This window comes from Neovison vison, chromosome 5 (genome assembly GCF_020171115.1).
Source record: "Neovison vison isolate M4711 chromosome 5, ASM_NN_V1, whole genome shotgun sequence".
NCBI lineage: Eukaryota > Metazoa > Chordata > Mammalia > Carnivora > Mustelidae > Neogale > Neogale vison.
In genome coordinates this window covers 5,362,335-5,377,595 of record NC_058095.1, presented here as the reverse complement: position 1 = coordinate 5,377,595, position 15,261 = coordinate 5,362,335, and the positions used below count along the sequence as shown (strand labels likewise).

Sequence of the window (15,261 nt, the reverse complement as noted above, 5' to 3'; positions counted from 1 at the left end):
ATGGAAAGGACTGATGGCCTGATGAAACGTAGTATCATAGAATGAAGACCCCAAACCCTTCCCACCACAGAAGCAGAGGGGGCTCTCTTCCTTTCTCTCCCCCTTTCAGTGTGGGAGCAGCCTGTCGCACATGCGTGCTGGGGCTTTGGGCTGGGGGGTGGGTTGGGGGTGGTAATGGTCAGAATCTGTACATGGCGAGAGCCACCAATGCCGGCCACTGGGCCAGCCCAATCCTGCTTCCCTCCCTGCTGGGTCTCTCAGCAACTGTTGGCCCAGCTGTGCAGCAAGGTGACTGTCTACTATCACTCAGTCAGGATGTGCACTCCGAGAGCCCCCTCCCCATATCTGGGGAGTCCCCAACTTTGGAGTCCTCCTCGAAGCTTGTTGCCCGGGCTGTACTGACCAGAGGCCTGGCCCCGCCCTTGAACAGAGCCACAGGCTGGGGAGGCACCTGCAGGATGGGGCGTGCAGCTGGGGGCCACAGCTGGGGCCACGGGATTGCATGTGTTATCCTTTAAAAAAATTCTTGCAAAATAATTATTCCTGAGTATGTAAAAATGCACCTATAGCACCAACAGCTGTAAAGTCAACATCCTTGTAACCACCACCCAGATCAAGAAGTGAAGTGTTCTGAGTAACAGAATTACAGCTGCTTTAGGTCCCAGCGCCCACTTCCAGAAACACTAACAAACGTATGTCCAGGTATCATCAGGAAAGCATCGTCGGAGTAGGAAAAGCAAAAACAAAGGGAGCCAGTGCCGGCCCAGCGCTATACACAACACTGTACTTAGTCCCCACACCCTGGGTGATGGGGACAGGGGCGGAGGCTGCGCCCAGCTAAGACAGCTGATCGGAGCGGGGGTGAGGAGGGCCTGCCTGCCTCAAGGTTGCTTCATTTTGACCACATGTATACAAAACAGAATCTTCAGGTGCTCATCATTATTATTATTTTTGAAGATTTTGTTTATTTAAGGGGGGAGGGGTAGAGGGAGAGAGTGAAAGGGTCTTAAGCAGACCCTGACATCAAGACCTGAATAGAAACCAAGACACCCAGGTGCCCCTTATGTTTCTGTTGAGTAACTCCACTGAACTCAGCCTACCTACGTAGCCACGGGGCACAGCTTCCTGCTCAGAAATACACATTGTGGTGGAATTTTTACAGCCCCAAATAAAACAATGCCAACATGTCTGATATGGGGTCCCCTGAGCAATCCAAAAGTAGAGTGTCCTTATGAGAGCTTTCATAGGCAGAAAGGGCACACAGCAGAGTATCCTTGGCTTGCCCAAGTTTGCCCTTCTGCCACCTTGCTTTACAAAAGACCTCCAAGGGCACCTGTCCGCACTAACCAAAAGAAATCCGGAACCATGCTAAGGCAGGTCTTTTAGGAAAGCCAAGTGGCAGAACTTGAACTTTTGGAGAGTGGAGGGTACTTGTATTAGGGAAATAAATTCTGATATTCATTAGAAAGATTGTTTATATGGTAATCATTCAGGGGAAAATATTAATACCATGAAAAATGGGTATGCTAAATTAAAAAAATGCAAAAAACACAAGTGTTTTTAAAATGCAATCATAAGGATGTACAAAAGCAACGAAGATCTACCAAAATGTTAACAAAAACAAAAATAAAAGAGGAAGTAAAAAATGATTTTCTTTAGGTTTTCTGCAGGAATTGTCCATGCTTTGTGGCCCCCCCCCATCCTCCCGCCCACCGCCCCACTCCTTTGGTCTACGTCACCTTCACGGGAGGCCAGCGGGCCGCGGGGTGTGTCTGTGCACCACACTGTGCGGGGAGGCCTGACTGCGCATGCTCTGCTGCAGGACCAGGAGCCCACGGGCGCTGCGCCTGCCTCAGACCGCCGCGGCAGTGTGGAGAAGTGGGCTCTGCTTGGGCAGCGTCCTCCCATTTTAGTCCCTTTCTCGTCCCCGTGTCCTTCAGGGATGCTGGAGAGTGACCTCCGGTTGGGGGCTCCCTCCCAACCTCTCTTCCCAAGTGGCCCAGCCTAGTTCGGAGTTGATCTTCCGGCCCAAAGCTGGTCCCATTGTCGCTGTGGCCTCAGGTCCCCAAGCTAGGGGCTGGGCAGCTTTTGGGCACAAAGGTATGGTGGCCCCTGTTCCTGGCCCAGAGCTCCATCCTGTTCCTTCCTCAGCTGGGCTCCGAGGCCTCTTCCTGGAGCTCCGAAGGGAGCCTGGCCTCGGGCCGATGGCACAGGGTCAAAGTCCTACCCTCAAGGAGCCAGAAGACAGGGTAGAGGGGCTGGGTGAAGATGGCATGGAAGGTATGCAGGGGCTGGGCCCTGGGCTCCAGGCTGTAGAAGGTGAGGCAGCCAGAAGCCAGGTCCAAGTCCATGCCCAGGAGCCGCCCCGACACCTCTGGGAGGAGCTGGGCCTCCCCGTTGTGCCAGGCCTGCGCCCTGTCCTCCTGAACACAGAGCCCCCAGGAGCTTGGCCCGCGCCCGATGTTGTCCGTGTGGGGCCCCCGCTTGCGCCGCGTCAGGTCTGGGTAGGCGACGCCCAGAGTCACCGAGTGGTTAGATGTGCGCACCTCCCAGTAGTGTCGCCCGTCCTGGAAGCTCTGGGTGCACCGCACCTGCCAGAGCTCGAAGCTACTTGGCCCAGCCAGGTCCCGGGGCTTGTGACGGTGCTTTACCTGCTGGTCCTGCCGAGATACGTAGAGGTGGCGATTGGCGCTGTCCGGGTCGAAGGTCAGATTGCGGTAATCTGTCAGGGACAGACGGACCGGTGGAAGGTGAGCGGGCAGGCGCCTGTGAGCCTTCACCGTCCTGTCCCCAGAGGCAGGGATGGCAACTGGAGCTCTGCCAGGGCAAAGCCACACGGCTGTCAGGCGTGCAGCCAGGGGCAATGTCCCCACAGCAGGCAGCCACCTCATTTCAAAGATGAAAAAAAAATGAGTCTCCCCAAGGTAACCTAACTCAGTAACTAGTGGGAGAATCATAACCAAGCCCTGGTTTGCGGGGCCAGAATCTGCTTACATGCTCTGCTGGATCCACGTGTAAGGGGGAAGGGCATGGGGCAGACATCCTGGGCAGGGCAGTCATGGCACGTGCCCCCCCACCCAGGTATACACGCACCCTCCCAGACACGCACACACACACGCACAGTGTACACATGAACGCACAATGCACACACGTCTATGCACACACATGCCGGTCTCCTTACTCTGCCAGAGTTTCCTCCTCAGTGGACAAACTGGGCTTGGGACTGGTGCCAGGGGACCTGGACCCTCTGGAAGGCAAAGAAATGTTAGGGCAGCAATGGGGCGGATGTCCTGGTGGGCAGAGTTCTGACCCGCCCCCCAGCCCACCTGCCGTGGGGTCAGCCTTACCTACAGGGCCTGAATCAGCAGCTTCAGCAGGTGCCCTGGGGTGGTCCCCCTCCTCCAGGAGGAGGTTATACAGCTGGCTCAGTGACTCCTTCAGACCGGCCAGCTGCTGATCTTTGTCCCACTTCAGAGGAGTCAGAGGCCCAAGAGGCGCTGGGGGGGCCAGGAGCTGAGATTCCTGAGCCCCAGGGACAGTTGCAGTGAGCCTGTGCGCTGGGGGCAGGGACGCTGGTCTCCCCAACCTGCTGCCCTGAGGCCTGCTACCTGGAGGAAGGTGCGGTCATCCAGCTGCTGCAGGAGGTCCCGGACCCTGCGGTCGTAATGAACCAGGGCCTCCCGATGGCCCCGCAGTCGCTGTTCTGCATCCTGCGCCTGTGCTAGTGCCTGGGTCTCGGCCACCTTGATGTCCTTCAGTGCCAAGGCCCGCCGCATCTCCAGGGCCTGCAGCAGGCGGCTGAACTTGCCCGAGATCATGGAGGCCAGGGTGCAGGCCGAGCTCTGTGTGGGCGAAGGAGTGGTGGCCTAGGGCGGCCCAGGCCAAGGCTGCCCTCTGGGCTGAGGGGTGGGGATGTGGGGAGCCAGGGCCCCTGGAACCTTTCCCCCGACCCTGCTTAGTCTCTCCCTCCCTGCTGCCCAGAGGCGTTTTCAAGGCAGCTCACACCTACGACCCAGTGTCCCTGGGAGGGCCTGGGGGCTGCCCACAGGGCACAGCCTGAGCACGCAGTGGGGTAGAGCAGGTGTGCCCGGTACCTGGATCTGGCTGCTTTGCTGCTGCAGCTCCTCCAGCTGCTTCTCCACCTGGGTCACCTGCTGCTGGCTGACCTCCAGCGTGGCTCTCAGCTGGGCCTGGGTGCCCACCAGGGAACAAGTGACAAGAGGGGACCGGGGATAGCTATGAAGTCCTCCCCTCAATCAACAAACAGGAGGGGATGTGGGGCATCCCCTCCTCGTGCCACCCCAGGCAAGGCTGACCAGTGGACCGGCCCTGGTCTGAGACAGGCGTGAACGGGGTCAGAGTCCCCGGGAGACCCAGACAGAGCCCATTCCCACCCCGGAGCGGGGAGGTACACAGGCAGAGCAGAGGCCTGGGGCTTTAAACCTGGCCTCCAGTTCTCTTGCAGGCTGAGCAATCTGGAGAGAACACCCATGGTCTCTGCGCTGTAAACACCCCACACTACCCCCGTCACTAAATAGAGGGAGCCACATTTCCGGCTTCCGCAGCCGTGCAGGGAAGGGGTGACAGGTCCAAGCACCGAAGCTATGACCAGCGGGCAGTGTGGCACACGCACAGGGCGGGTTCTTCCAAATGCCGGGCCAGCCAGACCTCAGCCCCAGCTCTGGGCATGGGGGAGAAGAGTTCACCCCTATTTGTGACTCCTCTGGTGCCCTGGAGGGTCAGAATGTTGTGCTCTTATGGGAGCAGGACAAAGCAGCATTCCCAGCCCCTGGTCAAGAGTCTTTTGCTTCTGCTTCTCCAGGCCACACTTCCTTTATGAGTCAAGGGCCATCAAGATCCCCACTTCACAGATGAGAAAACAGGACAGAGAAGTTGATAAACTGGCCGAAGCTGTCAGATCTTGCCAGACCCGTCTCTGCCCAGGCCCATGGCCTCCCCCACTGTACAATGTGCCACAAGCAGGAAGTGGGGAGGGGCACTCTCCTAGTTCCATCCTACCGTCCCCCAGGGATGCGCGTCTGTCCTCTCACACCTTGGGCGTGCACATGCCCCTTCAGCCTGCACGTGCCATTTGCTTGTACCATCTGCCACTCCCTCCCTCCCTGTCGCTGTCACCTGCTGGCCCGCGCTGACCACCTGCATGCCCAGAGCCTCAGCGGTAACATCTCACCGTCATTCTCTGTGACTTCTGAAGCCACAGAGGCGCCTTCCAACACGCCAACATACTCGCCTGCAGAGCCCTTTCCTTCGCTCCATTTCAGCCCCTCCGTGCTGGGGTAGCAACCCTGGGCCTGTCACCATCTCCGAAATCTCTATTCCAAGCACCTGTTTTCCCCTTTTATTCGGGAACACACACAAACATCCCAAAGCCTCCTCCTGCTGAAGCTGCCCGCCCCAGCCCGGGCGCCGAGAGACAGGGCAGGGGACCCCGGTATCACCTCGCGCTCCCGACGCTCATCGTCCAGCAGCGCCCGCTCGTGGAGGAGACACTCATTCACGGTGCACGCGCTGCATATGCAACGAGCCTCGGTGCGGCAGAAGAGGTCGAGCGGCCGCCCGTGCCGGGGACAGCGCGCGCCCAGGGCGGAGCCAGGGGCGGGGGCCGAGTCCGGGCCGGGCCCCGCGCGCATCGCCTCGAGCACGGCGCTGAGCGCCACATTGCGGCGCAGCTCGTTGCCGTCGGGGAAGGGCTTCCGGCACTCGGGGCACGCCTTGTCGCAGCCGCGTCCCCAGTCCCCGATGCAGGCCCCGCAGAAGTTGTGGCCGCAGGACAGCGTCACCGGCTCCACGTAGAGCCCCAGGCAGATGGAGCAGGTCAGCACGTCCTCCAGCCGCTGCGCGGCCATGGCGGAGGCCGCAGCGCAGCTCTGCAGGCGGGGGCCGGTGCCTCCGAAGGCGGGCGGGGCTAGGGGCGGGGCCGCCAGGGTCGGGCGGGCGGGGCGGCGAGGGGCGGGTCCTCCCGAGCCTGCGGGAGGAGCGAGGGCGCGCCTAGCCCGAGCGGGATCGGCTGTCGCCTCCCCTGCCACCGACCCGGGCCCTCGCAGCTTCCGCTTGCTTCCGTTCGTCCGGGCTCCGAGCCACCCTTGCTGCCTCATGCCGCCCCAGGGTGGGAGTTGGGGTCCGCCTGTCGGTGGTCCCACCCTGGGAGCTCCACCCTTTCCCCCAGACCCTCTCAGCAGCTCCTGCGTAGGGGAGCGGCCCCCGCCTCCAGGGACCAGAAACTTTGGGAACTCCATTGGGCTTCGGAGCCTCTTCCTGGCTGAAGTCCCCCCACGCAACCCCTCTGGGCCCCCCCATCTGGAAACCTGGACCACAGCGGCTACTTCCCGGCCGTTTTGGCGATGAAAGGAGACCGCACGAGGTCGCCCGGTCCGTGAGAGCGCTGGGCACGGGCTGAGCTCCTTGGCGGGCTCTCCTGCCAGAAAGTGCCCCGCGGTCCTTTCCCTTGTGCTGTTTCAGCCATCTGCCAGATTGGGGTGTCTCCTTTCTCTAAGCTACGCCAAACTTTAGTGCTTTTAAAGTAAACAGTGAGGTGGAAATTTCTGGTCACCAACTCAGAGACCAATCGAGTGTTTTTTTTTCACACCCCCACAGTTCAATTGCTCTTGGAATCCACTCTCCGTTGGGCCCCCTGCTGGGGAGTTCCTTGTTCGCAGGTGGGGAGTTCTTCTGGGAGCTCACTTTTATTTATTTGTTTATTTAAAGATTTTATTTATTTACTTGACAGACAGAGATCACAAGTAGGCAGAGAGAGAGGAGGAAGCAGGCTCCCTGCTGAGCAGAGGCGGGTTTGATCCCAGGACCCTGGGATCATGACCTGAGCGGAAGGCAGAGGCTTTAACCCACTGAGCCACCCAGGTGCCCCTCTTTTTAAAAAGATTTTATTTGAAGGAAAGAGCAGAGAGCGAGCACACAAGGGGTGGGGGTGTATCAGAGGGAGAGGAAGAAGCAGAACCCCTGCTCAACAGGGAGCCCAATGCAGGGCTTGATTCCAGGACCCCAAGATTATGACCTGAGCCGCCCAGACGCCCCTGGAGCCTCACTCTTTATAGAAGATTAGCAGAGGAGAGGGGTTTTGGGTCTGACCCACCTGCCCTGGGGCAGTATGCTGGGCCACAGGGAGTTGACGGAGGATTAAGTCCTTTTTTTGCTAACCAACCTGGCCTAATTTTGAGGCAGGGTTCCCTCTCGTGCAATGCCGCACTCCAGCTTCTGTGTTGTAATATGGGGAAGGTAGGTCTCCTCTTGACTGGCTACTTAGAGAGTGGAGAAAAAAAACACTAACCACACAGAAGGGTACAGGGGCTTCTGGGTGTGCCCAGAGGTCTCACACCTGCTGCTCAGAGCACCCCAGCCTGTCGCCCGGAGCCTGCCACCGGGAGCCTGCCACCAGCCATGCTGTGAATATCCAGCCAGGAGCCAACGCTCAGGACTGGCAAAGCTCTTTCAAGAGCTCTGTGGGAGCAGCCAAGCCCCACTGCCTTTCTTCTGGACCCATCTCCAGCCCCCTGATCTCAGGGCCCGACACCCTTCAGAGGCAGAGTTGAGGGGCTCACCTCCTGAGGCGGGAGCCAGTTCTGTTTCCGTCCACGGAGGATTACAGAGCCATCGTGGGGTTGGAGCGCTCCCAGAACACAGATCCAGACTAGCTACAGCAAAAATCCTCTTTATTCACATGTCCCACCCCTGCCACCACTCCCAAGAGCTCTTTTCACTCCCAAACCCTGGCCCCGCTGGGAGGGCCACAAAGGGGCTGCCTCAGGCAGATCCTAGAAGCCCACAGCCCCGCCCAGTGGAGCTGTGTCTTTATTGTCCCTGCTGGTGGATCCCAAGGCCCGGTCTGCTTTCTGAGGTGGGTGGCACTCTGGCCACTTAGTAGATGCCATAGGTGGGTTCGTGACTGTCCCTGTACCGGTCCAGGTAGCGCAGGGGCTGCCGGTGGGGGAAGCGCTTCTGCTTGGGGTGGTAAGGGGGTGGCCGCACGAACTCAAACACAGGCTCCCGCATGTCTGTAGGAAGAGGGGGTACGGGTGTGGACTGACGCTGGACTGAGCCCCTTTCCCTCGTCTGTTAGCCTGCGACTGCCCAGCCCGCCCACCCAAGGAGGGGCGTGCCTGCCAGTGGCACTTCTCCCTGGCAGGTCAGGAGAGGCCTGTGAGCTCAGGCCAGCTGCCCCTGCCCCACCCCCAGCCCACTCTGGCCTTACCCAGAAGCTGGTGGAAGATGTGGGTGACTGAATCATCCCAGCGGCACTGGAAGAAGGCCAGGCCAGCTGGTGTCATGGCTTCCTGGTGCTTCTTGTAGAAATCAAAAGTACGGAAGGTCCGCTGGGCAAGCTGGTAGCTGTAAGAAGATGGGGAGCATTTAAGAGCAGGGAATGGGGCCTCAGAGCCCCACACCCCTCCTGCAGCCCCACAGGGAATCCTGAGAAGCCCCTTAGGATCTGCCTAGCACGACTACCCTGCTGCCCACCTCAAGCCCAAGTTAAGAGACAGAGAACCGAGCAGGACAGACCATTCCTTGGGAAGGTGGCCTGAGAAGGGATAGAATGTGTTTGGGGGGTGGGAAGGGGGAGATTACCAGGGTGAGGGCCGGGTGTCCCCCGAGAAGTCAATTGGCTTATCCTGCTTGAAGAGCAGGAAGGCGAAGCGGTGGAAGCCGGAGCCGCGGGCAGGGAAGGGGGGCAGGTATGGACAAGTCTCCTGTCCTTGAGCCACGCTGTTGCCTGGGATATTGGTTCTGGAGGGAGGAAACGTATCCATGGATTATCATGGATAATTCCCTAGAGAATTCCCTAGTGACTGATGCCACTTCCTGGGAGAACAAACCCTAAATGATCTTCATCCGACAGTCAAGTAGGAGGCCCAGCTCTGGGACCCCCTGGATAGATTCCAAACTTGTGAAGGGAACAGGAGGGGCTCAGAGGCTGGGGATGGGTTCCTAGAGACGGTCAGGGGGAGAGTGAGGTCTAGCAGACCATTTACTAGGCCGCAGCGAGCCAGTGGGGCCGGCTGGAGAGCCACACCAACTCTGGGCTGCATCTCTGTTTCCTGAAGGCTCCGGGGTTTGTGAGGGAGCATCTGCCCATCACGACACCCTGATGGCCACTGACCTGCCCCACAGAGAACTCCCCAGAGGGTCCCTCTGCTCAGACTGGTAACTGCAGCTAACTAAAAATGATAGAAACCAGCCTCCCAGTCACAGGCCCCAATCATCCAGAAGTCCCGAAGCTGGGGTCAGCCGCCTGACCTCCACCACCCTGGCGCCAGAGCCAAAGGCCACTGAAAAAACAGAAGAAACCCAGCTTGGGTGGCCACAGCTGCCAGAGGCCTCTCGCTGTACTGTCACAGAGCCCCTCAGGGTGGCTAAAGCATGGGGTGGCATCGCCCTAGATTTCCAGAGGAGGAAATGAGTTCAGGGAGACCAGAGGCCTGTGAGAACAGCCAAGGCCTTCTGCCTGCTTTTTCTTCCGGACCTGTCTTCAGCCAGTGGATTCCAGGGCTCTTGCCAGCATCCGGAAGCAGCAGTGCGGGCTGCCACCTCGAGGGTGGCAGGGATGGGGTGGAGGTTTAATCGAAAATCCCACCGCCAATCCCCGGTGGAGCCCAGACGGACGTTCAGGTGCAGCTCTTTCCGGCACGCCAGCGCCTCCTCACCCGTCTCTGACCCCTTCCCCCTGCCAGGTACTCACACCAGCCAGTGGACGTATTCGGCATCTGGCTCCAGCAGGTGTCCGTCTGCACACAAAGAGACCCCACTCACTGCGGGGCCCTGCTGCCCTTGGCCCTGGCCCCGCCCCCAGCTCCCCAGAGTCCTGGCTCCTGGGAGGGGAGGGGAGGGAGGCCGCAGCCTGGCGAGCCCCAGACACCTACCCAAGTTGGTGAGTAGCAGTGTCCACATGGAGCCCTTGTCTGCCTCATAGGTCACCTCCGGGGCCTGGGCAGCCTGATGGGGAGAAAACAGGGACAGTGTCACCCCCACCAGGGACAGACCAGCTGCTGTAAACCGACCTTCTGGAGGGCAGGAATCTGAGGGAGCTTTGGAGAAGGGAGAGCCCACCCTGAACCAAACGCCCCTGACGGTCCTTTGAGGGGGCAGGTCAGCAAAGAGAAGCGCGTAGAAGGAACCCGCACAGTTGCCTGGCCAGCACTCCCTCTGAACCACAAGGCGCTCCGCACATCAATGCGCAGGGCTAATGGCAGGAGCACGCCAAGATGGCGCTTCTCTTCATCTTACATTCCTTCCTTCGTAATCCCCGTGCTGCTGTTTACCAGGAAACCAAAAGGGGGAGACGGAGAACAGAACCCCAAACCGGCCTACACAGGTGCCATGCTTATACCCTTAACCACCGTAAAAACCACCTCTGTAAGTGCTTTCAAAAAGGAGCTGTCCGTGGTCCCGCGGTGAGACGCGTCTGGACACACAGTGTGGGAAAGGGGGCGAGAGAGCAGTTACCTCCGTGGGCGTGACCTCATTGCCGAGGTACACAGGCATCAAGTCGTCCTCCCCCACGGCATAGGCCACATGCAGGGGGACTCGGGGCACAAAGGTGGCACCGTGGAACAGGTCTCGATAGAGGCCATAGTACTCAGCCAGACGCTGCTTGTGGTAGGGGCCACAGGTCTTCTCCCACTCGGCCCGCACAGCGTCCAGCGGGATGTGTGCTGTAAGGAGTGATGCAGGTTAGGATGCCCGGTCGGGGCAGTGACACTGACACGGTGGGGCCCCTCCCCTGGGAGGGCTGACCTGTGCGGAGGCGGGCGGCTCGCTCCTCCTCTGAGTTCGCTCGCAGCTCTCGGAGGACCCGCTTCCGCTCCAGCAGCTGTTGGGTCCGGCAGACCTTGGGTGGGGGCAGCCCAATGTCAATCTTGTCTTTGGGATCTGGGGAGGGAAGATATGATGGAGAAAGAGGGATCAGGTCTCAGTGAAGCTTCCAGTCCTACCTAGTCCTCTCACTGGCCCAAGTTCTGCTGGTAAAGCTACCCTTTAATCACAAGACTAAATCGTACCGTGCAGTCGGTTTCACAGACCCAAGTAGGGTCCACCTGCTAAGCCAACTGGATTCGACGTGAGACTGCATTTTCTGATCCCTAAACCAGGTCACACTGTCTAGGTCATGGGTTATACAGGTGGATGATCATCTCAATTATGGTGGGGATGACCTTTAAGCCTGTTTACACCTGGCCACGGGCATCCACCTGAGTCCCTGGCAGAATTAGCTGAAGGTATAAAGACTTAAAAACAGCAGGGGTTGGGACGCCTGGGTGGCTCAGTTGGTTGGACGACTGCCTCCGGCTCAGGGCGTGATCCTGGAGTCCCGGGATCGAGTCCCACATCAGGCTCCCAGCTCCATGGGGAGTCTGCTTCGCTCTCTGACCTTCTCCTCGCTCATTCTGTCTCTCACTGTCTCTCTCTCTCAAATAAATAAATAAATAAAATCTTAAAAAAAAAAAAACAGCAGGGGCGCCTGGGTGGCTGAAGCCTCTGCCTTTGGCTCAGGTCATGATCTCAGGGTCCTGGGATCGAGCCCTGCATCGGGCTCTCTGCTCAGCAGGGAGCCTGCTTCCCCCCTCTCTCTCGGCCTGCCTCTCTGCCTACTTATGATTTCTCTCTCGGTCAAATAAAGAAATAAAATCTTTAAAAAAATAAAAAAGACTTAAAGAAGCATTTCTCATACTTTAACGGACTCACCATACAAGTCACTTGGGAAATTTGTTAAAGTTCAGATTCTAAATCAACGGGTCAGTGGAGGGCCCGATTTTGCATCCTAACAAGCTCCGAGGTAGTCTGTGCTGGTAGTCTCAGGACACACGTTGAGCAACAAGGCCCAAGACGCTTTCGATCCAATACTTGTTCTGTTTACATTAGACAGCAACAATAAGATGCACTGAACCCTGATTAAAGATGGATTTGTCTAAAAAAAATCCAATGGACCGCAGCTTTTTTTTTTTTTAAAGGTTTTATTTATTTAGAAAGAGAGCGAGAGAGCGAACACAAGCAAGGGGAGTGGGAGAGGGAGGAGCAGGCTTCCTCCAAGCAGGGAGCCCCATGCGGGGCTTGATCCCAGGACTCCGGGATTGTGACCTGAGCCAAAGGCAGACGTCTAACCACTAAGCCACCCAGGCGCCCCGACTGCGACCTTTAATATGACAAATTCGTGACAGTTATTTTATTTTACACTGAGGAAACTGAAGCTCAGGCAAGTCACTCTGAGATAGGGAAAATGAAGGACTCCACAAAAATACGTTTTGCTCCTTTTTCTGCTTTTTCTTTTTTCTTTTTTTTTTTTAGTAGACTCTATGCCAACATGGGTCTTGAACTCACAACCCCGAAATCAAGAGGTATGTGTTCTACCAACTGAGCCAGCCACTCACCCCTTCCTGCTTCTCTTTTTGCTAGGACCCACACCCCCACTTTATGGATGTCTTTTGTAAGGAATGAGGAATTAATGATGTCTTTAGAATAGCTAACATCTAAGGAAGGAGCAGGAAAGAACGACCGCATGGAGCCACAGCATGCATGTTCCAGACAACCAGGTCTACACGTCTCAATGCCAAGATTCCCGGACTCCAAGGAGTAACTCCTGGGCCCTTATCTTCGTTCTAACTGGTTCCTGGATGTCTAAGAGGACATATGCACCAGACCACCATCCTCAATAAAAACCCCCAGGCCCCAAGCAAAGAGACTCCCTCCTCTCCTTTCTGAATCTCCCGGACACACTGTACCTGCACTCTTTCTATACCTTCCAGAAACTCTGCTTGCACCCTCTGCTGCCTGGAGTTTTATTCTCATCGGTCGTGCATCAGGGATCCTTCTCTAGGTCCCTGGACCTGGCCTGCCAGCGTCGCCTCCTACGAAGCTGATCTGGGTTTAAATCAGGCTCTGTGGATTCTATCCGTGTGTCCTCGACCATCATAAAACTGCCTCCCTAAATGCCTTCCAAAGGGATGTACTCAGGAAGTAGGTTGCTCAAGGGCAGGATCCCCGAGTCATTTTGCCCAGAGCTTTCAATTTCATTCAGGAAAGAATTGCACACCGATGTGCCCAGCACTATACGGGCGCAAGGACCAAATAGTGGTCACGTCAGGCAAGATCCCTGTCTTCAGGGATCCCAATATGGGGAGAGGGCCAGTGAAAACAAAGTCAGGATAGAGTGTGGCCAGGGCTACACACAGTATTTTAGGACCACAGAAGAACGTTTAACACGGAATTTGGGGGCGGGGAAGAAATCTGGGAAGGATTTTAGTAGTATAATAAGGTGGAACTCTAACAGCGGGGTAAGGGAATCTTCCAAATAAAGCAACCAAAAAGTGTGAAAAATCCTGCTGGGACTAAACCGCCCAAGGTGCGCACGTGGGCGCTGACAGACCCCCTCCGCCAGTGCTCCGGGAGGACGCCGGCGGCTCCCCAGCCCCCCGAGACGCGAGGCCCGCGCTCACAGCGCCTGCTCCGGTCGCCCCGCACCTGACTCCTCCCCGAAGTATTCCCGGTAGGTCCGCCACCAGTGCGGCTTCCTCGCCTCCTGCTCCGCCCGGCGCCGGTAGCGGTCGAAGCTGCGGTATTTCTCCAGCCGCTCCAGGTTGCTCACGTCGATGTCCTCGTTGGGCATCGGCCCTAGAGGGGCGGTCCGGCGGCTCAGGGCGGCTGCGGGCAGACAGCGGGACGTGAGGCTAGGCGCGGACGCTGGCTCGAGCCCCGGGGCTCGGGGTACACGGGGACCTCCACGAGCCCCCCAACCTCAGACCCCTCACCCGAGGTGCTGAAGCCCCGCCACCTCTGACTTCCAAACAGCGCGGCTCGCCACCAGGGCGCCGCCATCTTCCCCCAAGACGGCCAGCCGCCGCCGCCGCCGCCTAGGACCCCACAGAGGTGGCCGGAGCAGCGCCTGAGCGCCCCGCCCGGCCCCGCCCCCGGGATTGCGTCCTACGAGCCCCGCCCCCGCCGGGGCTCTGATTCCTCCTTCCCGAAGGGGTCGAGGTATTTCCCATAGTCCGGCGACGGCGTCGAGCTCCGGAAGTGCCCGGTGGCGCGCGGGGCGGAGCTGCGGGCAGTCCGGGCAGCTAGCCGCGGCCTGCCGCCATGAGGAGGCGTGCGCTGCAGCCTGCCCCTCTGCAGAGGGCACCGAGAGCCTCCCGGCACCGAGGCTAGCGGCGCACCGGTCCCCGAACCCCGGCGTCGTGTGTCCTAGGACGCTCCAAGAACGGGCTCGCTTGGAACTGAACTGTTTTAAAGTTGAACTCGGACTTCCACATGCATCAATGGAAGCAAATAACGAGCACGGGTGGCTCTTGAAGTGGAAGGAGTGCCCCTACCCCCCACCCCGTGTCTTTTCTCATTGTCACTTAACACCTGTACTTATGTCTACAGCAAAACGGGTTAAGCATGTTATGACCTCGTGCAGTTTATAACTTTGAAGGGAGAAGGAGCAGCAGATACACAGCTGTGTAGCCCTCTAGTCTGTGGGCTGGGGTAAAAATTGATGGAAAGAGAAGTAAGCTACCTCCCATACCTTAATGCCAGGGGCAGGGATACGGAGCAGTCAGAGGCACTAAGTATCATTACAACCAAAGGGCGGTGACCCGTCTCTACTTGGCTGTCTCATCCAGTGACACCACCCAGTGGTCCAAGCCAGAAATCTGGGGGTCCTCCTCCACACCTCTTCCTTCCTGAGCCTCCATGCTAGACATCAGGTCCTGTGGGGTCACGTTTCCATGACGCCTGCCACCCCCAGAAGTGCTGTCCTCTGTCTCCCCAGCACCCCTGCAAACAGCCTTCTGACCTGCCCCCTCCAGTGTGTCCACAGCCTGGATGCGGTTTCTAAAGTGCAAATAGAGGCTCACCGTTTAAGAGTGAGTGTGTGCCCACTGCCCTGAAGGTAAACGAGGCCATACAGACTGGCTTCCTAATTCTACACTCATTTCTTTGTCTTGAAGGCCAAGCCCGGCCCTGTGGGTCTCCTTGCTGGGTGTCCCCTCTGTCAGGGGACTAAGTCAATGTCAGCTCCTGCCAGGCTGTGCCCATGCTTACAGCCCTGCAGCTCTTCACACAGGGGCAACTCCTCTAGGTGTCTGTGGAGAGGCGAAGCCGAATTCCCAGCTTCATGACGTTTCCAAGGGGACACTGAGGCTTCCCTCCCCAGTGGAGGCATCGCCCTGAGCAGCAGCTTGGAGATCTCGTGCCCCACAAGAGCTCAGTGTGCAGCATGGTCTTCTGGAAGGAGGCAGCGGAATGAGGTGGCTG

General features: G+C 58.2%; 2 protein-coding genes across 3 annotated transcripts; both read right to left on the bottom strand.

Moving 5' to 3' along the window:
• Positions 1-1,457: 1,457 nt before the first annotated feature.
• On the bottom strand, positions 1,458-5,888 carry TRIM65 (tripartite motif containing 65). 2 transcript variants are annotated; one of them, XM_044247407.1, is made up of 6 exons: positions 5,460-5,888; positions 4,095-4,190; positions 3,609-3,842; positions 3,348-3,522; positions 3,182-3,247; positions 1,458-2,722 (listed from the first exon to the last, which is right to left on the bottom strand). In XM_044247407.1, the coding sequence occupies exons 1-6, from the start codon at positions 5,865-5,867 to the stop codon at positions 2,148-2,150; spliced, it is 1,554 nt and encodes a 517-aa protein (XP_044103342.1). In that variant the 5' UTR covers positions 5,868-5,888; the 3' UTR covers positions 1,458-2,147. The 2 variants fall into 2 exon arrangements, with proteins under 2 accessions (XP_044103342.1, XP_044103343.1); XM_044247408.1 differs by lacking the exon at positions 4,095-4,190.
• A 1,783-nt stretch (positions 5,889-7,671) lies between these two features.
• Positions 7,672-13,873, bottom strand: MRPL38 (mitochondrial ribosomal protein L38). Its single transcript, XM_044247409.1, has 9 exons — positions 13,773-13,873; positions 13,486-13,665; positions 10,768-10,902; positions 10,477-10,685; positions 9,894-9,966; positions 9,713-9,758; positions 8,602-8,760; positions 8,228-8,364; positions 7,672-8,030 (listed from the first exon to the last, which is right to left on the bottom strand). The coding sequence occupies exons 1-9, from the start codon at positions 13,837-13,839 to the stop codon at positions 7,894-7,896; spliced, it is 1,143 nt and encodes a 380-aa protein (XP_044103344.1). The 5' UTR covers positions 13,840-13,873; the 3' UTR covers positions 7,672-7,893.
• Positions 13,874-15,261: the final 1,388 nt, after the last annotated feature.

Coding starts and splice junctions, on each gene's coding strand:
- TRIM65 (XM_044247407.1), bottom strand. CDS start 5,867: ATGGCCGCGCAGCGGCTGGAGGACGTGCTGACCTGCTCCATCTGCCTG. Junction 3,248..3,347: donor TGCTGATTCAGGCCCTGTAG/GTAAGGCTGACC, acceptor TTTGCCTTCCAG/AGGGTCCAGGTCCCCTGGCA. Junction 2,723..3,181: donor GAGGAGGAAACTCTGGCAGA/GTAAGGAGACCG, acceptor TGTCCCTGACAG/ATTACCGCAATCTGACCTTC.
- MRPL38 (XM_044247409.1), bottom strand. CDS start 13,839: ATGGCGGCGCCCTGGTGGCGAGCCGCGCTGTTTGGAAGTCAGAGGTGG. Junction 9,759..9,893: donor ACTGCTACTCACCAACTTGG/GTAGGTGTCTGG, acceptor CTTTGTGTGCAG/ACGGACACCTGCTGGAGCCA. Junction 8,761..9,712: donor GAATACGTCCACTGGCTGGT/GTGAGTACCTGG, acceptor TCCTCCCTCCAG/AACCAATATCCCAGGCAACA.